This window comes from Nyctereutes procyonoides, unplaced genomic scaffold (assembly GCF_905146905.1).
Source record: "Nyctereutes procyonoides isolate TBG_1078 unplaced genomic scaffold, NYPRO_anot_genome, whole genome shotgun sequence".
In the NCBI taxonomy this organism is placed as follows: domain Eukaryota; kingdom Metazoa; phylum Chordata; class Mammalia; order Carnivora; family Canidae; genus Nyctereutes; species Nyctereutes procyonoides.
This window is the reverse complement of record NW_026575132.1, coordinates 9,529,653-9,552,991: the sequence shown is the minus strand read 5'-3', so window position 1 is coordinate 9,552,991 and position 23,339 is coordinate 9,529,653. Positions and strand designations below refer to the sequence as shown.

The window sequence follows — 23,339 nt, the reverse complement described above, 5'->3', positions numbered from 1 at the left end:
AAAAATGCTTTCAGATTCACAAAATCCTATAAATTCCACAAATCCCACAATACCACGTTTAGCTGAAACATCTGTACTCCTTGTATACCTCCATCTAGCATCATTTATATGATTTCACTTAATGATATAATTTCTTATCTTTGCTAATTACTTCTTAGCTTTGTTCCTTTCCATGGATACCACTGTGCAGGGAAAGCAACTTAACTGTATTTCAGTTTCTGTAGCTACAAAAATTATGTCATTTACTCCCACACCCTTTAGAAAAACCAGAATTAATGCTACCACTACGGAAAAGAAAGTAAACTTGTATCTGTGGATGTTAACAGTCTGATGGCCCAAGGAGCTCCATTTAAAGAGCCGAGTTGACATTCTTCCTATTTTTACTGCATTTTACATGCTCATTAAAAAAGTTGGATAAAATAAGACAAATTTCAAAATAAAAAAAGGCACACCCCCCAAGAGAGTCAACCACTCAATAGCGTGGCATTTCTTTCCTACTGGAGGGGGGAGGGGAGCCACCTATGCAGAAGCCATCGTGGTGGCTGCTGACACTGGAAGAGACGGACGTGGCACAAGAAGTCACGGGATGGGGGATGGCTGGCTCGCATCCGGCCCTAGGCCCTGGCCTCCCAGGGTTCACGTGTGTGAGAGGGGGAGGTGGGCACCTGAGCTTCTCCGTCTGGGCCTAAGGTGACCACTGCCAGCATCTCCAGTCTCACTGCCACCTTCCCTCGTCCACTAACTTCCCAAGGGGGGATGGTAGGGTGTGAGGGGAAATGCAATATTAAACTTTAGGTACTTACTCTTTATTTTGGAAAGTAGACTTTTTCTAATTTCTAGTATACGGATGAAAATGTGACTTATGAATAAGTTTGCTGGTTTGAGAGAGAGGTGTTCACAATTCATTTATTAATGGCGGGAGACCCAGAAAATGCACTCCTCCCAGAGCACGCTGGCCTCTCTGCTTCTGGTTCCTCGAGCTGTTCTTCTGCACAGACTCCTCTCTCTCCTTTCTCAGTCTGGCAAGTCCTAGCCGCACTTCGAGGGCCAGGCCACTACCACCTCTGCAACGGACCCAGGTCCAGCCAGCCGTAAACCCGTCCCCATGGGTGCTCCCTTACAGTTTCCGCCATCCTGAATCACACAGCCTGTTTCTATCTACTCCCACTACACTTTGGACTCCTTTTGGAAAGACAGCATCTTTTATATCCCTCAGTATTTCTAGCAGTGCTTCTTCAAGTGTGGTCCTTAGGCTGCCTACACTGGCCCCCACGGTACTCATCACATGCAGATTCCTGGGCTCCCCCCACACCCACAGGATCAGAGTGTCCGGGAATGGAGTCCAGGTGTCCCCATGCATGCCAAAGTCTGAGAGCACCAGCTCATGACATGTTTGTCTCCCCGCTGGAGGGGTGAGTGAAGAAAGTGGAAGAGACGGCAGAGAGAAGGCATGGCAGGGCCTGAGCAGAGCAGGAGGGCTGCTCTGCTGGCCATGGTGGCCGCTCAGAATCAGGGAGTCCTTCTGCCTCACTTCTCTCTGCATCAAGCAATGAGCAATAGGACCTTTTGAGGAGACCTCCGTATCTCATAGCTGTGATCCACCACACGCCACACAGAAAGGTGGAGAGAGAGCTCTTCCCCCCGTCTTGGCCCAGAGAGAAAGAGAGTGACAAAATACTTATCTGGAAAGGAAGAGAACCAACCTAGGTGGGTCAGACTAGAGATTTCTTAGAATGGTCTGAGACGTGCATTTCGGCACAGATAATCTTCACAAAACCCCTAGAAAGTGACAGTAGTACCCCGTGTTATAGCTGAGTAGAGGTTAAGAACCTCAACACTTTCAGAGCTAGAATACGCGGAGATGAGATTTAAACCCTATTCCAACTCTACCCGCCATACCTTCTAATTAAGTGGTTAATAAACCTCGGAAGGTGTGACTTTTGTTAGAATATGGCTTGCGAAGAACCACGGGTTTACAGTCACTGCAAGAACACCGGGACTGACATAGTAAGGATTCCACTGACTTCAGGCACAGCCTGCTATATGATTTCTTGCTGTCCTGGCTGACAAACTGCCCAAAATGACCCCTTAGTTTCCCCTAAGAGACTATGGAGTCTCACTCTGTATTAGTGCAATAAACAGAAATCACTCCTAAGATCCATTCTGAGCTTGTGATCCGGGACATCCCAGTTCGAAAACGAGAATTTGTTTTCCATTTACACTACTATATACAAACAAATTTGTCTTGATTTTTCCCAGTGAAAAGGGATTATACTATATATTAAAACACACACACACACCCTCTCCACCTGGGATTGTCCAGATGAAAAACAATTTGCTTATTAATTCCTTTCTAAAATTTCTCTTTCTACCACGAAAATGAACCCTATTCAGGGGCACGTTTCCGAGCCGGTGGGACTGGCAGCCCTCCTTTGCTGAAAAGGTTCCGAGATCTTTTCAGATTTCAAGCTGAAACCATAATCCGCTCTTCCTGCGGACCTATTACCCCGCAAGGAAGGCTGACCTCCAGCGCCGCGCGGGTGGCGGACAAATGCATGGGGCTGAGCGCACACGGAGCTCAGCGAGGCCGGGACGAGGTGCCACGTGCGCTGGTTTCCTGGCGACTCCACCCCGGAAAAGGCCAGGTCTGGACTTTCTGTATTTATCCACCTTGGCTTCCTGCACGCCGACTGATTCACTCGGGCTGCTGGCAGCGGCCCTGGGGAAACATCTAAAGCACAGAAAAACCTCGGGGAGCAAAGAAAATAGGAAAGGAGAAGCCTTCACCTCCAAGGAGCGAGCTACACCTATTTAGAATGACACAAAGGAGGCAAGATCTGAAACACGGCGGGGACTTGCCTTAGTCACAAAGTCACAGGAACCTTGCGTTTCTCCATGGTTTATGGTATTTACCCTTGGCACAGTTCAGAGTGGATCCCAGAGCTTATTTCTATTTTTTGGACTGGCGCAGAGTAAGGAAAGGGAGTCATTTCGGGCAATTCGTCAGCTAGGACAGCGACAGACACCATGCACAGGGCCCTCCGGGGGCAGAAATACATTTATTGGCCTCGTCCATCATTGCCCCTTGGTATCCTTTGCAGGTGTGCGTTCATCTCCGTGCTGCGGGTTCTTTCAGCATGCTGGCATAACCTCGAACGCTGGGTGTGCCGAGAAGGTTCGGGTTTGTTTCATTTCCGTCACACGGTTCTTGGTACAAGTCACAAGCAGGTGAGTCGGGAAGTCTGTGTTGGGGCAGGTTTCCATCAATGGGAAGAGTATGTCTACCTCCCAAGCAGAAGGACTCGGAGAATTTTACTAAATTTCTTTTAAAAACCATTAAAAAAGGACAAGGCAAATTCCTGATTTTGTCTTCATTGCATGTTTAATCTAAGGCTCCGGCAAAATCTGGCAATCATTTGACACATTTGCTGTCATTTAACAGGAAGCCAAAGTCTGAGGCATTAACTAACAAGGCCGAGTGCCTGGAAAGGTTCCCCACGTCAGCTCCCCTCCAGGTAATCCCTTGAACAAACAACCCCTGTTGACTGGCCTAGAGAAAAGCAGCACTTTGTAACCTAACCGGACAAACACCCTCCTCCAGAACTCTCCACGTTCATGGGAACACGAGGAATGCCAATGGTTTTAAAATGGAGCCTCTGCTCATCATCCACGCTTATGTCAATACCTGCCATGTGACCGAACTCAAAAACGAAGTTTGCTGGTTGTCACAGCATCTAATTCTGTGACCCAGTTCTGATTCTAGGAACTGAGTCCACTAATACATATTTTTCCTATACTCACCCATCGAGGTATACGTGGCACCACAGTTTTCCAGGACTCAGCCAATTAGATGGTCACCAAGTATTTGCTCAACCGCGACTGCACCGTAAGGTACAGAGAGACCTATTTTCATTCAGCTTGAACAGCTCAAGGGCTGGCACAGCTGCGGATGTCACTGGCACTACAGCTGCTGGACACAGGCCATGTGTGCCCAGGAACACCAACTAATATTGCTGCCTGGCTGAAGCCAAAGAAAAAGAATAATCCTCTAAACAGACACTTAATGAAACAATCCCCCACTGTATTTATCTTTACATACCTCATCCTCATCCTAGCCCCCACTGTGATATTTGGTTTTATTGCAAAATGAGAAAAAGACTCAGGTAGAGACCAAATGGCTAATGAGAGTGACTGCCTGGTGTTAGCAACAACCTCCGGTTCTTAATTTTTCCATTTGCTCCTAAGGACAGAGTTGAATTCTGCAATGCAAAGTAGACAAAAAAAAAAAAAAAAAAAGCAAAGCCCTCAATTTTCTACACTTCAATGTAATTCTTTTTCTGGTCATAAGAAGACAAAAATGTCATCTGACCTATAAAATGTGTAGCTAGAGAGTTTCCGTGCAAAATTTCCTACGGCACTGGTAAGAAAAGAGAGGACACTGGGCTTATGTTTGGGGGGTGTGGAAATGATTGGACGAGAAACACCCTCTCTCCTGTTTCCTGAGGTGGGTGGGTTAGGAGGGCCCCTGGGGGAGGGGCAGGTGGGTCCTGGGAGGTGTTGCCGAGGGAGGAATCCCGGTTCCCCCCTCCAGGAGCTACAGCAGGACATGTGCGATGGACTCTTCCTCTCACTTTCCTCTGCTCTCCACGCCCCCCCCCCACTTTCCCAGCGTTCCTGACATCTCTGGTAACTCCTCCTTGTGTGGTGGGGTGGGGTGGGGGGCTGTCCCATGCATTCTAGGATCTCTAGGCCTATCCCAGGCTCCCACCTACTAGGTGCCGGAGCACCCCCTCTCTGCTGCTGTGACAACCAAAAATACTTCCAAACATGCCAACTGTCTCCTGGAGGCAAATGCATCCAGCTGAGAACGGTGCTCTAGCCACAGACCTATCACCCCCTCTGAGGACTCTCACTGAGCCAGCTTTCAGCCACTGATGCACAAAACAATCACCCGGAGTTCTTTTAAAAAAACCACCAACCACCTACTTCTGAGTTCCCCTCGGACCAGTGCCATCCGCAGCTCTGGCGGTGGTTCGTAGGCAAAGCCCAAGGAGGTTTTAATTCTAGTGCACACACATGTGCTCCGCTGTTCAGAGAAGTAATATTTCAGTCAATGTGAAGTTATTCACAAAGAGAAAAGAAAAACACCCAAGAACACAGGAAAACCAGGCTTTTGGCATAAAATGGAAAGCTAGGTATTAACCAAAAATCAGCTAAAAGTTTGGGGAATGCAGGGGTGGGGCGGGGCAGGGACCAACCCAGGAGGAAAGGATGCTGCTATGTGATAAACCTGCAAGGAAAGAACTGTCTTATTTGGACTCAAAGTGGAGTGGTTGCAATATCGTACGCCCCATGGTTGCTACGCTACTGGGGCACCCATGGAGCAGCAGACGGGGAATATGGGACACGTTCCTGCCCTGCTCATTCCAAAAGGCCCCACTCCCCCTTGGGAGGCCTTCTCAGGAAAAGGACACAATGTTTAAAATGTCCCAGCGATGCTATCTGGTCAGTGTGTGGGGCCACCCTGCCGCCCGCCCTGGCAGTCGTGTGTGGTGTCGCTTGGCTACCACCAAGAGCCTCCACAACAGATGAGAGGCCCACCTTGGAGGGCGATTTGAGGGATGCGGGAAGAAGCTATACATCATCTCAGAACAGCATTTTCTGCAGCCAGAAAGTCTCACTTGGAGGGTAATTCTTTTGGCTGATGGAGAGAGTCTCAACACTCCACGAACCTTCACTAATGCAAAAATCAAGTATGTCACTTTGGGAAGGAGGACCCATGGTCACCAAAGGATGAGGTTATCAGTGACACAATAACGAGCATCAATCATCGATACGAAAAAAGGAAAGCAGTTATGGGGAAACCATTACAGGTTTATCTCGCAGTGCATGGTGTTGTGGGGAGGAGCCCCAGGCCTGTGGGGAGCACCTATCTTTGCTCCGAGATGGAGAGAAAGAGGCGAGAAGGGTGGGGGTGGGGTGGGGCGAGCAGGGCCTGGATCTCCTGACCTGCTCCAAATCCTGCTGAAGTAAGACCTGGCATCACTTTGCGGAAAAAATAAGCATGACGGATAAGGATGGGGGCTTTGGCTGATTTCCTTTTCCTACGTGAAAGCAAAGCATCTAGAAATATTGTCCCTCCCAGCTGCCATTCTCTATGACCCTGTTACCCCATCCCCAGCACAAGCTCGACCCTCTGACTCATTACCATCTTCCATTTCCTTTAGGAGTGCTTTTAATTAGAAGTTAAATTGACAAGAGCACCTAGCAATTTTTACAGCTCTATTTTGGAATACTTTCCCTCCCAGCATATGGCACAGCTATCAAGTATTATTCTCCTTCCTTGATGTTTCTTGAATTTAATGTTTATTGTTCATTTTAATCCTTCAGCATCAACTTGGACACATGCGCGCACACACAAATCTGCGGTGAGAAGCTAGACTAGTCTGCACACAAAGCAATTAAATCTGGCAGCTATGATTCCAAAGGATGAATATTTTCCAGTTGTGGTAGGGGGCCAACCGTATAGAAAGGGAACCAGCTGTTTCATGTTGGTTCCTGGTGGGACTTTTCGCACAGACACTCACGTTGCAAAATATATTTTCCGTTAAGACGGTGTGTAAGCATCGTGTCATCTTTGCTGCCCTCTCAGATCCCCAAGTCTTTCTGGGAAAATGAGAACGATCCATGTAATGGTCATCCTGCCTAATGTAACTGTGTCCTGACTGTGCCAATTTCGATATCACGATTTAGCCACTGGATGGTTTTCTTCAATAACTGTATTGAACAAAGTGTTCTTCACAGCCAGACGGGGAAGGAAAAGCATTTGGTTCATTTTATTCAGGTGCGTGCTCACTGGGCCCCGGGCACGTGCAAGCAAAGGGCTTTTGCCCAGCCTCACACAACCACGGCTCCTGCGAATCCCAGCAGGCTTTTGGAGAATTTGACCAGGGAGGATTCACCTCCTGAAGCTGGGTGGCAGAGTGAATGTTTAGAATTTCTTACCTGAGAGTTTCTATCCATTTCTAAGCCACACGCAGTGCCTGTTGAACACTTTGGTGAGGGCACCTGATGGCGCCGGGCCAGGAGAGAAGATGCACAAGTACAACGTCGCCTGTGCACCGGGTGAATCAACATCTATCTCAGAACCAGCTCCCATTTTGGAAATCTCCAGAGGGCTTGTCCCACATCTTCTCAAGCTGGGTAAGCCTTACAGTGTAATCCTCAGGCTCTGATTGTGTAAAACGAATGGCACTGCATTCAAAGTTTTCTCTAATGTCTAGAGTCCATGATGTCACCACCAACAGGAAAGCTTCATTTTTTAACACATGTAAGTTTTCGTCTTCGGTTCTGTGACCTGTTCTTTTTAAAGAGCACCACAATCCCTAAAATTCATCCATTTCTCCCCCTCAGAAAATGGGAGGAAGACTTTATCCAAGGACATCAATCACCCTGCTGGCTAGACCGCAGGCTTCTTTGGAACAGAGATGTAACGTTTTTTCATTTGGCAGAAACTCATGTTAATGGTCGATAAGAAAGACTTGATTTTGTGTTATTTTTAAGTTAACATGTAGGTGATTATTTGGGGGTCATTTTTATTAAAGTTTAGATCAGAAAACAAGTGCTGGTGTTGACGCATTTTGTAGCAAGAGCACATTAAAAAAAAAAAACGGTTAATCTATACTTCTTCTTCTTCAGTTTGGAGGAAAAGTGCCATTTGCTACGAGGTGACTTTTAAACAGCAGTACTGCTTGGCAGAGCTCATTCAGAAACCATCCTACCCATCGGTTTAAAACAAAACGTGACATATAAGCAGAGAAAAGATACACAACTTCCCTGGGTGCTGACTTCCCCGGCCCTACGCTTCCAGCTCTTGAGGAGTGAAACACTCAGAGTCTGCTATAAATCTCAAGATGTCTCGTGACCCATGTGGTGTTCATTTTACTAAGGAAATAAAAAAAAAAAGTACTCGGAGCAGCTGGAGGAGAGAGGTAATTTGAGGTCAGTGCTACACTTTGTCAATTGGTATGTGAGTCACTCGGATGGAAGGTATCCTACCGAGGCCCCAGAGGAAGGGTTTACTCTAAAATGCCACACCAAAGAGTAAGACAGAGTGGCCTTCTCCGAGCGGTTGTCTCGGGCCTCCGGGGGCTGGAAGCTCCGGCCCCACGAGCCAGCCCCGGCCCACTGCCTGCCTGCGTTTCTCGGGCAGCTTCGTGCCATGGCAGTAGAGCTGCGGAGCTGCACAGACACCGCAGACTGTAAAGCTCAAAACATTTACTAGCTGGCTCTTTAGAGGTGAAGTTGGCTGACTCTGGCTCCAGAGACTAGGCCTGGAAGTTGAGTGTGCTTAGACATATATCGGGGTAACTTAAGGATAGATTTTAAAAAATCATGGAACTATATAGCGTTTAAAAACCAGTAATAATAATACCTTTCATTTTTATAGCATCTTTACCTTCTCTAAGAACTTTCAAACATATTCCTGGAGTGTACTTTGAACAATTAGTTTCTCGTCTGGTGGCAGAGAGGAGCGCTCTGCTAAGGTCCAGCTGACGTGATGGGGTGGAGAGCCCCATCACGCCCTTCACAGTCCCTCACTGCACAATAACTGATGGAGATGGTTTTCTTTCAAGTCTCTGGTACCTTGCGCACATTGGGATCTTAAACTCTAGGTGGCAGATGGTTTAAATTTTGGGAATTTTAGATTGTGTTAAGTGTGATCCTTGGTTTTACACAACTCTATAATCTGCTAAAAAGCGCATCTGTGTCAAAGAAAGGACTTGGAAAGGAAAGAGAGGCGGAACACGTGGTCAACTTCTAGAATCATGGAGAGCCAGTGAGATACAGAGAACATGCTTGAGCACAGGCACTGCAGCTTTGTTTTTCTGGTCTTTCTATTTTTTCTCCTTGGCGCCCTGATTTTCCTTCAGGAACCACAGCCCTTCAACTCTTGGTCCACGGGATTCAGGTGGGGCTCACCAGACCTCTAACTCTGTGCAGGGCAGAAGACCCCAGCCTGGCTGGTGGGAAGACTCTGTCTCTCTTGCCACGGTGACCAGTTTAGGGACAGATACACGGCCCAGCCCAGTCAATGCGAATTAGCCCTTGGGCTTCTGCTGGAACTACCGGAGACAAAGGTCTCTCTCAGATCACAGGGACTAAGGATTATGTAAGCATGGAGCTGCTACGGGGGCATCTTTACTACCACGTGGAGAGATCACAACCAAGAATCAAGCCAAGAATAAGTGGAACCAGGAGATTATAGGAGATGCTGAGAAAGAAAAGGAGGGAGAGACGGAGATAAGGAGAAAGGGAGGGAGGGAAGGAGAGATGGAAGGAGAGAGAAATGGAATTCTCAGAACACAATTTGGGCTTAGAACCAAATTTGCCTAAAGGAATCTTCTCGATTTTTCATGTACATAAGCCAATAAATTCTCCTTTGTCATTAACTAGTGTGACTTGGGTTTCCATCACTTGAAACTGGAAGAGTCTTGAGTGATACACTGAGAACTTTGTCTACTGGTAATAACTTAACCTTTACCAGTAGATACTTCATTTCAATTTTGGACATGAGCAAATATACAGGGCTCCAAGAAACATCTTCCATCAACGTCAGCTGCAGAGTAGGGCAGGGCAGGGCAGGGCACAACCAAAACCACACCAGTGTGCCATTTCTTAATTCCAGTCTTCAAGATACCCAAGAATGCAATTCTATCACTAAGCTTGTCTAAGATGTTTCTGAGTTTTGTTAAGGGAGTCTTTCTTATTTATTATTGATAAGGTTGGAAAATATTTTGTTTTCTCAGTAGCATTCATGATATAAGCCTTCCAGGAATTTGTCAAAAATATCATTTGTTGAGTTTGTGTTCTACATCATTCATGCACTTTGGGGCCAATTTCAAACTCCAATGAATTATGTGTATCGGGTTTCTTCTCACTCAAACATTTTCCCTTCTTTTTTACCCCCATGATATATGCCTCTGCTTGCAGGATTTAAAAAATTTGCTGAGGAGTTGTTCTGTGATGTTTATGTATTAAATAAACAATGTTTCCCATCAGATGCTTTTACCTGTAGGAACAGCTCAAGTGCTCTAAGTTTATAGTTTCTAAGTCAAATTACTCACCAGTTGTGTAATTCGGCAAAGGCAGCTTTGATCTTCTTCACTGAACTATCCACTTCTTCCTTGATCATGACACGATATCTTGTTAGAGACACAGTGCAGCGTTGCAAATCCTTCACCGATTTCTCAATGTTTGGGCCTAAAAGTAATGTCATGAAACAATTGTTAAATTGAACACTCTATCTTTTTATTTCTGAGCCAAACAACAACAGCAAAAGCAGCTAACTCCCATACCCCCTAATAAAAAGAGAGAGATTTATCTTTTGTTTCTCAATGGGAAAAAAAAAAGTTCTGTCAAGGAGATGTTTATGTGTTTATAACCCAGAGTCTTAAAAATCCACAGTGGGTGATTTGTGTGGCCCCTGAGACTGCTGTGATTTGACCAGTGGGTTCTGTGGGTGGGCCATTTTGGGCACACGTGCCTCCTTTGTGCTTTGGAAAGAGGCTGTGATCATTATGTTCTATTATGAACTGCAGTTTCTTAGAATCTGATATGTCTAAAGACCATTTGTGCTGCTGGCTCTCACCACTCTGCGTGGTTAAAAGCCAGCAGGGCTTTTGGATGAGGAAAATGACATGGAGATTGGGAGAGGCACAAATGAGCTAGAGAGAGGACGGAGCTTTGGTGCCAGGTATGCTGGCTCCGGCCCCATCAGTTCTGAGCCAGGCCTGTAATTATAGCAGCAGCACTTAGAGCTGCTCGATGGGTGCCAATCTTGCCTGATTTCCTGAAACCGTCACCAAGGTATACAGATACTGCAGAGCAAACAGGCCAATTGTACTTATCCCAACAAGGCCATGTTTCTTAGAAGAAAGAAATCTCCCTCAAAAAAAGTATGAAAGTCTGTCAAATCAAAGCCAAGGAAATCAGGTACAACTGAGGCTGAATGAGAAGAATATTATTTAATCCTCTGGGAATCAGAAAGGAAGTGATTTAGCCCCTTTCGTGTTTAATACCAATTATGTATAAAGTATAGCAAAGCTCAAAGGATAATAAAAACACAGTGTGTCAAATATAAAATCCTCTTTCAGTGTTACATTGTCTGAAAGTTCTAACACAGAACTGAATTTCCATGAGAAAGATCATATCTGAAGAAGACATATCAGCCTCGAGATTCATCTTCATTCAATGTAAGTTAAGAACTTGTGTGCCAGCGAAACATTCGGCATTCATATTACTAAAAAACTCTGTTTGCTTCATAAAATATGAGGGTAGAAAGTATTTGTGGTGCAAATTTATCCATGCCTACAGAGAGAAGAATGACCACAGAGGGGCAGAGAAAGGGGATGTAATTCCTCTGAAATATTTGAGGCCTTTGGTTAACATGGGAGGAATCACATCTACTCTAATCTATGTGGGTCACAGAAAGAAATGCAATTGCATGTGCATCTCTCTTCACTAAGCAGCATCTTTTGGAAAGTTCTATCATTCTGGCACTTCTCTGGGTGTGCAAAATGTGTTGAATCAGTTGTGCAAAAGAAATCACTTTACCTCTTTTCTTTGCCAGCTCATCTGGCTTTATTTCAAGATGAGCTGCAGGGGTATTGGACTTAACAGGAGATGTTTTTGCCTTAGGCTTGCTTGGGTTACAAGGCTGCTCAGCTGACCACTGTAGGCCATCTGACCTCTCTGGTGTTCCATGTATAGGTTTGGGGTTCCCATCTAAGGATAGTTTCTGTTGCAGTGGTCTGTTGCCTTCTGTAAGAAAACACCAAATAATGACTGTGAAGTGATAAACTAAAAACACTGATGAGAAAGTGACTGGCGGGAATGCCAAGATTTCTGCTTTTGTTTACATGTTGGCAATCATGCCCTTCATTGCAAACAGCGAAGAAACTGTTTTAATAGAATCTCCAGAAGATTTGAGGATATCCTAGAAATAGAGCCTTGTACTTGGGAGTCGGAAGACCTGAGTGGGCATTTCGGTTCTGGTAATTACTTTGTACAGCGGCCCTGGGCAAGCCACTTAGCATCTCTGAGGCTTGGTTTCCTCACTGATTATGAACGTTATTAGGAGCAGAGTTTTGTTTTGTTTTTTTTTCCTCATTCAGTATAGGTGTAAGCATCTTTAAGTATGATTTCATATTGAGGCTATAAAAATGCAGCCTTACTATCTCCAAGTGCTGCATTAATGTCTTGTGGTATTTTATTATGAATTAATGAAGGCAGGAGACTGACTGGAGATAGGACAAGAATGAAGTGACAACAGGTACTATAATCATTTCACTTAATTTATGGAGGATTAAATCGAGAAACATAATATTCTCAACTATATTTAAAATCTAGGGAGTCAAATTCTCTCTGGAGCTCTAATAAGATGTGGCAGTAAATTAGCAGCACATTGCGTTCAGCATCTTTTAAAGGTAGGTTCCTATTTAGTTATTGCTGGAGTGAATTAAATGATACCTTAGTGGCCGGAAAAGGAAATGTATTACCCTTAACATCTTACAACCAGAGAGAGCTTTGGGTGTAAAAAAAAGGGAAGTTAGTGTGCTCTGAAGGCCAGGCTCTTGGAGGAAGCTGAGTGTAGGAGAAAGAGTATAGGGCTGGATCCAGGAGACCAATGTGCTGAGCTTCCCTGTGTCCTGGATGAGCCTGTAGGAATGACTTCACTTTTCGGCTGGCTGTGGCTCACACTCAGAGCACAAAGTCATTTCTATGAATTGCAGGTCCTTTTCATCCTGCTTCACTTCTTTCTACTCCCCTGGCACCTCATAAAAATTTACTGTATTATATTTTAACACAAGGTTTATGTGTCTGCCCCTCATCCCCGCTTGAGGAGGCTAGGGCTCCCTTAAAGTCAAATACTGAAACCTGATTCATTTTTGAAGCCCTAGTACTTGAGTACTTGTGTTTGGCTCAGTGGCTATCTGTAAAATTGTGACTGAATTAAAGTACTCTTAAAATGATTTCATGGGAAACAAAACAAAACAAAACAAAGAACAAAGAACACCTTTCCTAACATTTGCCACAAACGTTATAGAGATTACACATGGAAGGTGCAAAAGAATATGATCTGTGTCCTAGTCAATTTGATTTTAGACATTTAAGACAAGTATAAATCTGACTTTGTTGATTGCATCATTCGTAACTTCTATATCAAGAAAGCAGAGGAACGCTGGGGTGGCTCCATTGGTTGAGCATCCGACTCGATTTTGCCTGAGGTCATAATATTAGGGTCATGAGAATGAGCCTCAATTCGGGCAGGCTCCATGCTCAGTGGGGAGTCTGCTTGAGATTCTCTCTCTCTCTCTCTCTCTGCCCCCCCCCCGCTGTACTTTCTCACATTCTCTAAAATAAATAAATCTTCAAAAAAAAAAAAAAAAAGAAAGCATAGCATACATTTTATGGGCTGAATGATGAGTACTCTTTTTTTTTTATTATTGAAGTTTGATTTGCCAACATATAGTATAACACCCAAAGCTCAATTGATGAGTACTCTTTAAAAGGAAATTACAATACACAATGAGATGTTCAATAAAGGTAGTGAACAAATTAAGTACTGAAAATAGCATTTCCTCCAGTGATTAAACAGATTTAAGTGGTAGTGTGCAATTTTGTTATACTAAAGAACTTCAGTGTAGGGCAGTGGTTGTCAAGAGTTAGTGTGCAGGAAGTCTCCCTTAGTACTTTTTACAAATGCAAATTCCCAGACAACACCTCCAGGGATTTTGATTCAGCAATGGGCCCAAGATTCTACCTGCCAGGTGATTCTGCTGGGGTGAAGATGGGTGGCACCCCCACCTGAAGAAACTCTACTGCGTAAGATGAAAAACGAATTTTTTTGATGAATCTGTAAATGTTTGGTTAAAATAATGATTAAGTACAGGCTGGCTCCAACTCAGTCCCTTTCTAAATCATAGTGAAGATTCAGCCTTGATGAAATATTATAAATTGAGAATCTAAAATATAGCTCATTGAGCATGGTATAGTAAATCAGTCTTATCCTTGAAAACAAGGGGATTTATATTATAGCCTAATGGAAATAATGACCTTAGAATGAAGGGAAAACATCATTCTGGTGCATGTGTAAGAATTTTAAATGGAAGGCAAGCATGCAAATGAACATGGGTTCATTAACCTAGAGCTGAAAATATTTTGTTTGTGTCTCAGAGAACTGGTATGTGGGCTGCTGGTTCATTTCATCATTCATCCAACAAGAATTCATTGAGAAATATGAATAGCAGAGTTTTTTTTTAGGGTCCTGAAAAGCTGTCTTATTATTGGTAGAAATCAGTGAACACTGGAAAGATCTGAAATTCTCAAAGATGACTTGGATATATTTGCACACTGGCTGTTCAGATCTGTCTCCAAATATAGTAAAACTCTGGGGCTCTTTCAGATGAAAGCTGGTGGTTAAGTTATTCAGCTATAACAGAATTAGTTTCATCTTAACCACAAATCCTGATATTTCTAGCAACAGGATAATGGAGGTTCTTTCCTAGATACAGTGATTTCCCTCTAACATTATGGCCAGAAGTACCATCAATTCTCTCTTTCTGGAATCTACTTAGAAACTTCAACAGACAGTAGCTGACTCAGAGTTGATTCCTATCCCGTCCAATAAGGTAGCCACTAGCCATATGTGGTCATTCAACGCTTGGAATGTGGCTTCCCTAAACTGAGATGTGCTGGAACTGTAAAATACACACTAAGATTTAAAGACTTAGTACAAAAAAAAAGGAATTAAAAATATTTGATAATTTAAAAAATACTGATCATATGTCAAAATAATATTTTGTATGTATTAAGTTAGATAAAATATATTATGCAATCTCATTCACCTGTTTCTTTTAACTTTTTTAATGTGGCTACTCAGAGTTTTAAAATTACATAGGTAGCTCACATTATATTTCTATTGGGTAGCACTAATATAAATCAGAAGGAGCATGAAATTATTGGTCTAAAATATGCAATCACTCTAATTTATATTCTAGACTAAGAGAGTACTGATTTCAGTGAAACCTTAAAATACCCTCTGCAATTTCTACATGAGAAAAGTGGCGACAGAGGGATATATGTCTTGTTCATAACTATATGCTTGGTGCCTAGTAAGTACATGATGAATACTGAATGAATGAATGAATGAATGAATGAGCATTACTTTGGTACTTTTCACGCCTGGGGCCCTTCTAGTTATAGGGAGCCTCGTTTGATATGAGTCTCTGGCTGTGTCTTTATCCAATATTCATCAAATACTTGAATCAAAGTAGTTACATCTTGGAAAAAAAGTTGTCTCTGGAAACACCTAATCTGCCCAGATTTTGATAAATATTATATACATTTTAATTGATATACATTTTAATTTCACCCTAAAAATGGCTCCTAGAAAATTATATGTTTTTGAATTTAACTATTACCTGAGTTTTCCCTTTATTAAAAATACTTATCAAATCCCAACACAGATTGTATATATCTCTTCCTGAGTATCATTCTGGTTTCTGATTCAATCTGACTCAACAGATTTATATGGAGTACCCTTATGTGCCAGCCCTAGCTTCCTCATAGGAGATACATGGGACACAGTCTCTCTGCCCTTAACAACTAACATGTAAAATGTGAAAAAGCAACTTAAGATCATAGCAGTAAATCTGAGTTCACCTTTCCCCAATGAATTATGTTGGCATCTTTGTTGAAAATCAATTGACTATATATATGTTGTCTATTTTTGGACTACATTCTATTCCACTGATACAGTTGTCTATCCTCACCCCTAACACCACACTTTTTAAATTTTTTATTTTCTTACTGTAACTATACAATGAGTCTCATATCAGGTGATATATGTCCTCCAACTTTGCTCCTTTTTCGAGATTGTCTTGACTAATGTAGGTCCTTTGCATTTCAAATTTAAGAATCAGTTTATTTCTACAAAAACAGTCAGTGTATTTCTACAAGAAATCTGGTGGGATTTTGACTGGGCTTGAGTTGAATCTATAAATCAATTTGGAGATCATTAGTATCTTAGCAGTACTGCATCTTTTGATCTTTGAACATGATACAACACACCATTTATTTAGCTTTTCTTTAATTGGTCTCAGCACTGTTTTACAGTTTTAGGTGTCTTGTGCATCTTTGGCTAAATTTATTCCTAGGTATTTTAGATGTCTTAGATAACTGTATGTAATATTTTTAAAAATTTCATTTCCCAGTTGTTGGCTGCCAGAATGCAAAATTATAACTGATTTATTGTAATATTGAACTTTATACCTAGTCACCTTGCTAATTTCCTTACTAGTTTTTTTTTTTTCTGTAGGTTTCCTACAATTTTCTATATAGGCAATATATAGAACATGCAAATGCAGTTTAGCTTCTTTCATTCCAGTCTTCCCTTGCCTTATTAAATTGGTTAGGAACCCTAGTACAATGTAGAATAAGTGTCCTTATGTCCTTGCATTATTTTTGATCTTAGGGAAAGTGCATTGAATATTTATCATAAAATATGATATTAACTACAGAGCAGATTTTTCACACATTTATTGGGAAATTCACTTATATTCCTAGTTTTCTGTGAGTTTTTATTATTTTGCTAAATGATTTAATTTTGTTTCACTTATTAAGATGATCATATTGTTTTTCTCTTTTATTTTGCTGACAGTAATTACACTAATCAATTTTTACATGTTAAGCCAATGGTGCATTCTTGGGAAAAAAGCACATTGGTCATAGTGTATTATCTTTCTTATATATTGCTGGCTTAAACTTGCTAATATTTTACTGAAGATTTTGCTTCTTCATTCATAAGCAGTATCTTTCTGCTTCTAATGGCTAATCTTTCTTTCTATCATAGGTCACATTTGATTGCTTCTTGTGTGGATTTATTTTACACAGCAAAACATAAACTGTGGTGGCTGTTTCTTGTTAACAGTACCAAAGAAAACAAATCTTCCTCTTGGGAGAAATATAAGACTTGAATTCAAAGATTTTCATAATATATGTACAGCCATGTATGTGTTCAGACTTGAAAACTTCTGAAAACTCTTTTTTTTTCTTATTAGATTTTACTTTTCAGTGAAAGCTTTATGTACTTCTAAGGAGACTGAAGGGAGTATAAATGGAATTCAAATCTAAGTTTAAGAAATGTATTATATATAAGAATAGGTCTAAAAAATTATTTTAACCCATTGAGTTAAAAGCCTCCTATACACAGTAAAGTACATTGTCTGATGATGATTAATGTAGTATTTTAAAGTAGTTCTACCCAGGAAAAACTGAAAAAAAAAAACCCAAAGTATAATTTTGTTGTCATAAAATTACACCTAAAATTTCTAATGCCTGTGTTACTCAAATGTCATATTATATTCACTTAAAAGTAATTAAATTAATATGTTAGTGTTTTATGATAACTGATAATAATAATAATAGTTCTCTGATCAGAATCTTAGTGTTCTTAAATATTCACAAAAAGAGAAATGCAAAGGGAAATAAAACATCTTAAAGTGTTCCATTGCCCTACTAATCACATGAACTAATCAGGTAAGGGGGCAGGAAAATGCATTCCAGACAGAGATAGCATTTGCAGTGGGAGTAAGCGCTGTGTGCCAGTTATGAAGTTATTGTCTCTCGGCGCAAATCTACCCTTCTTTGCCTTCCTTTGTGCCAATGGAGCTGGCCCCTGTGAACGATTCTCTCTTGCCAGCCAGCACAATGTCAGCTTTATCAGTAGAGGGCAATAAAGTGACCATGAAAGTCTAAAAGGGCAGGAATATTCTTTTCTTCCAGTTCTGGTTCTTCATTATTATGCTTATTTGTCCCAGGAGTCAGCAGCTATGCCAAGAAGCTCCAGCTGCACTCGCGCCTGTCCCCTGCGACTCGTGCACTGGCAGTGGATTTCAGCAATTCTAGCCTACCGACACCCCCAGCAATGGACAGCTCAGTCCATGCCCTGTGACAGTTTTGGATGTTGTTGTTTTGCTACCACAAGGCTGCATGTTCCTCTGATGGCCACGTCCCTTCGGCGACATCAGAATATCAGTCTTGGATTGGAGGGCTCTCTTTTTTTGTCTAACCTTCCTAGAGATAGCAATTGCCCTCTTTCATGTCTAGATCTCGGAGTCCTCATCTATCTCTTTGAGTAGGTAACCACCTTCTGGCCTTTCTAGTGTTGTAGTTGGTAATTCTCTGTATTACAGTCCTCCCATTCAAATAAACTCTGTGGCTTCTGTCTCCAAACTTGAACCTGACTGATACAGCCAGCATGAGGGGCTGAGAGGGAACCAGGGTGGCTGGAACAGAGAGAGCAAGAAAGAATAGCAACACATAGGGGCCAGATCATGCTAAGCCTGCAGGCCATGGTAAGACTTTTGGTTTTTATCTTAAGAGTTCAGATTTGTGTTTTGAAAAGATTTCAGTATACAGAGTGACTTAGAGGGGAACGATGTAAATACTAGGAAATTAATCAGTGGATGCCTATAGCAACACAAGCAAGAGAGGATGAGGTGGGAAGGCAGAGACTGTGAAAAATGGATGGGTTCTAGGAATATTTGGAAAAGAAAATCAACAGGACTTGTTGATGATTGGGATTGGATGTGGGGGGTGAAAGGGGGAAGATGTCAGGACTGGTGCTAGATTTCTGGCTTGCACATCAAATAGTTAGGACATTAAGATCAGGAACACTAAAAGGAAGCCGAGGCCGAGATCATGAGATTGCTTGAAGCATGTTGTTGAAGTGCTTTGAACTGTTAAAGTGAAAATGTCAAGGAAGAGCCTGGAATTAATTAATTAATTAATTAATTAATAATTAATCTATCTCAAGAGAGTAGCCTGGACTGGGAAGACGAATTTGTGGGCCAGCTTACATAATTAAAACTCAGGCACGGTTGAAATGATCTAAGGAAGATGGTATGTTTTATAGGAGAAAAGACTAGGAACCAACCAAGCCTTGACAAGTTTCACTGGTTAATGGCCAAGTAGAGAAGAGTGATCCTCAAAGGAAACAGAGGGGCAATGAAGATGGAGAGGAGATCAGGAGACTGACATGTCATTGGAGCCAAAAAGGAAAGATAGAGCATTAAGGTGGAGTGATCGACAGCACCGAATGCTGCAGAAAGAAAAAAGGATAAAGGATTGAAAAACGCCTGCTTGATCCAATACATGGAGGCCACTGATAAACTAGTGGGAGCAGTGTCTTTGGAGTGATGAAGCTGTAAGTTGTAATGATTGGTTGATCAGCGACAGACAGAGGTGAAGAAAAGGAGACATTAAGTAAAGATAATTCTTTCAGATGTTACAGAATAATGGTCTGGTGATGAAACCCCAAGAAAATTCTTTTCACATTACAATGATGGTGCACCTGGATTTGCATGGTCCGTTATTCGTCTGTTACTGCACGACAGGGGAATGAACAGAAAGTCAGAGGAACCCATGGCTTTGAAATAGAGACCAAAATGGACAGGTTTACTTCAGACATAATGTTGGTCAGTTCTGCTTTTTCATAACCTCTTTATCAACTACAGATGGACTTTATTATTTCAAGTCTTAGGAAATTTGATCAGTTCCGTGGGCATAGGGCTGGTAACTTCCAGACTGGAAACAAATCTTTTAGTTTTATTTACATGACCTTTCAAGGTCTCATATGTCATTAATACCTTTACAGGTTTATTTAGGTTAAAAGATAATAGAGGCGCCTGGGTAGCTCAGTCGGTAAAGTGGCTGCCTTCAGCTCAGGTCATGATCTCAGGGTCCTGGGATCAAGCCCTGGGTCAGGCTTCCTGCTCAGCAGAGAGTCTGCTTCTCCTTCTCCCTCTGCCCCTTATTCCCCTGCTCAAGTTCTCTCTGTCTCTTTCTCTCAAGAAGATAAGTAAAATCTTAAAAAAAAAAAAAAAAGATAATAAAGTCAATGAATTGAGCTGTCAATGACACAGGTAGGCAGGTTCTCTTCATTTGTTTCAGTTATTTCTCTGCAAAACAGGCTCAATTCTCATTGCATTCTGATAGAGCCATTTAAATCTGTTCAAAAATTTAAAAAACAGGTTTTTTTTTGGGAAGCCTTTTGTTCTTTGCAAGGAGTGCATTCCATTTAATTAAGCTGGTTTATAACTGAAGTCACCCAACAAGGTATGGGTGGGAAGTTACAAAGGTATCAGCTCTTCAGAGATGAGTAGTTTTTGTGCTTCTGCTGCAGGGTTGCAGCTAAAGTAGTTTTTTTTTTTTTTTAAAAGATTTTATTCATTCATGAGAGACACAGAGAGAGGGAGAGAGAGAGGCAGAGAGAGAAACAGGCTCCATGCAGGGAGCCCGATGTGGGACTTGATCCCTGGTCTCCAGGATCAGGCCCTGGGCGGAAGGCAGGGGCTCAACCGCTGAGCCACCCAGGGATCCCACAAAAGTAGTTTTCAAATGAGAAGGAGAATGGAGCTGGCTCTGGATTTCACTCTACCCAGGTGACAGGAAAATATCCCCAGGGGTTTTGCATTTCCTGGGCCCTGGGTATCACTCCATCCTGTGTGGGTCTCTGTCTCTTTCTGCTTTATCATACCCAGAGAAAGGAAGCAGAGGTCCTAGTCCTGGAAGATGCAGTCACAGGGCTCCCCTAACGCTACCTGAATGGTCCTGACCTGGTGCCCCCAGGAGCTGATGTGGAGACTGAAATGCACCCAGCCCTACACAGGAGCTACGCTAAGTATTTACATGCAATAATTAAGGAGGAGTGATAATAACAATGAACGTGCTTTAAAATGTGAACTTTTAAATGCATGTTCATAGAATAGGACATACTATCAGCTGTAGAGGTTAATAAAGTATTATATCTTTAATTTAAAAAAAATAGTAAAAAAAAAAAAACCCTTTGGTTAGAACTCTGCAAGAGTTTCAGCTAAAGTCCTTAATTAAGGTTTAAATAAAATATTGGCTGCTCGGGCCACTGTAAGCTGGCGTGAGAGAACCTGCTTTGGGGCATCAGTCTTGGCCCCGGCGTCTCCTCTTCCATCACTCATGGGACAGCAGGGCCTTATCTCAAGTCCCGCACACTCCTTCGGCCCCTGCCCCGGTCTCTGCCCTATTTGCTGCCTTCACAACATTTACTATACTCTAGAATTCTCTTGGTGACTTAGTTGTGTTCTGGTTTACTGTGTATCTCTTCTCCTCACCTTCCAAATTGGACACAAGTTCCCTGAGGCCAGAAACTTTGTTGTCTTGTTCACTTCCTCCGGAAGAATTGCTGGCACACGTCAGGATGCTTAAAAATGTTTCCCAGGTAGATAAATGATGTGAGGGTTTGCTCCACGCCGGGTGCTGTGCTAATCACTTACTGCTTACCACAATCTGGCAAAGTGGGGTTATAGTTGTGATTTTTCCGGGGAGGGCACACTGAGACACGGAGGGGTTAACTTGCCCAGGGTCACACACCTAGGAAGTGACAAGGCCAACACTCGAATCCAGACACCCCTAACGCTAAAGCCTGGTTCTCTGCTACAATATTATATTGCTTCCATTTGAGAGCTGGCACTGCTGAAATCCTGGAATATACACATTTGGCTTTACTATTAAGGTTCTAGGCAAGCTGCTTTCATCTTGTTGATCTTTTCTAATCCTCTGGTCCAATATAGGGCTTAGAGAAGCGGGGGAGATAATCTTGAGGCTAGGACCAACAGCAGCATAAAAAAAAAAATCTGCTTGGAAATCCTATAGGGAACCTCACACCATAAAAATGAAATGGTCTGGTGAGATGTACACGCACGTGTATGTGTGTGTGTGTGTGTAACAAGAAGCACAAATGAGAGACAGGCAGCCAACATTCTAAAATAACAGGACCCTTTCTCTCACATTTGGTTCAGTTCACTCTGAGAACAAGAAGGCAGCTCGGTGCCAGGCCCACGCCAACACAGAGACTCTGCGTTGTCAAGGCAAACCGACTGGGCCGCTCCTGTTCCAGGATGCCGAGCAGATTGCGAAGTCCAGTTTGTAGAGGTCAGTGAACACAGCATGGAGCCTTCTGTTTGAGACAGGTAACAAGTAACAGAAGAGCTGGCTTCCCAGGAAGCTTCACAAGACGAGGGGACATCAAGGAAGCCTCTGGCCGGCAAGTCGAGCTGGAAGGCCCGCCCCAAAGTTTATCCCAATGGGGCCTGCCGGTGGCCCGGCATCCCGCTCCTTCCCCGTTCAAGGGGGATTGTGTCCAGTGGGAGGAAGACAACACAGAGATCTGCAGTCCTATCCTGGGCTACACAGGGATAAGCGCCTCAACATTTCAGCGAGCAGAGCCTTAAGAAAAGTAAAGCAGGAAATACTTGGGAAAAATTGAACCCTAAAGTCATCATGTGCTTTAGACATTTAGATGGGCCTCAGGAATAAAAATGATCCCTGGCATTACTTTTGGTAAAAATAAATCTTCATCTACTCCTTGTCTGACTTTGTACTTGGACGCAGAATGATCTTGATTGGATTATGTAAAAGATCTAATTTGAGCTGTTATTAAAAATTCTGAAATACAGAAAAAACTACTCCACGGCTTAAAGAAGTCATTTTGTACTAAGTTTAAATCAAACTCCCCAACTTCTAAGCTACATGCTGACAGGCTGCATTGTCCCACTCGACCATGCTATATTTACAGCCTGAAATGATGCTGCTTTGGGTGATTTTTTCACGTAGGAATTCACACTAACACCCCTGAACCACCTGCACGTATCTTAAAGTGAACTTCTCCCCTACCAGAAAACGATTCTGTTTAAAATTTTTTAGAAAGAGAGATCTTGAATGTCAAGGTGTTATAAAAAGATAAAACACACGTTCCACATGTTCACAGCCTGCTGCCCAGCTGGGCATTCGGGGCAAGCTTCCTTGAGCCAGTTTCATTATTGGGAAGATTGATAAATGCTCCACTGCAAGCAGAAGGGAGATTTCTTTTACGCTCATACTTCGAACCCACTCAAGTACAGAATATCATTATATGGCTTTGTTATGATTCCTTTTTCCTAATTTTTCAATTATACATCTTTTAGAAGTAGGGAGCTTGTGGTTTCAGCAGAAACTCTCCAATGCCTGCATTAAATTGCATGGATTTGAGTCAGGTTTTTGCAAAGTAACAAGAGTTACCCCAGGGGTGTGGGTTCTCTTCTCAGCTTCTCAACCTGGGGGGTGGAGGGGGTGCTTTGGCTTCCTCAGCAATTCAGTGACGGGATGAGGTTAAAGGATCATTGCCATCCCTTCCAGTTCCACGGCTCTGCTCCAAATGGGGTGCAGAATGTCCAAGACCGGGCAGCCTGGGTGGTTCAGCG

The 23,339-nt window shown here is 42.7% G+C and overlaps 1 protein-coding gene across 6 annotated transcripts in view; it reads right to left on the bottom strand.

The window, feature by feature from the left end:
* The window catches only part of SPATS2L (spermatogenesis associated serine rich 2 like), a 160,365-nt gene that overhangs the window by 25,637 nt on the left and 111,389 nt on the right, over window positions 1-23,339 (bottom strand). For 5 of the 6 annotated variants that reach the window (XM_055345143.1, XM_055345138.1, XM_055345141.1 and 2 more), the window contains 2 exons: window positions 11,617-11,823; window positions 10,128-10,263 (listed from right to left, as the gene is read on the bottom strand). In XM_055345143.1, coding sequence (XP_055201118.1) covers window positions 10,128-10,263; window positions 11,617-11,823 — 343 coding nt within the window. The remainder of the gene's footprint in view (window positions 1-10,127; window positions 10,264-11,616; window positions 11,824-23,339) is intronic. The other variant, XM_055345142.1, reaches the window with a different exon arrangement.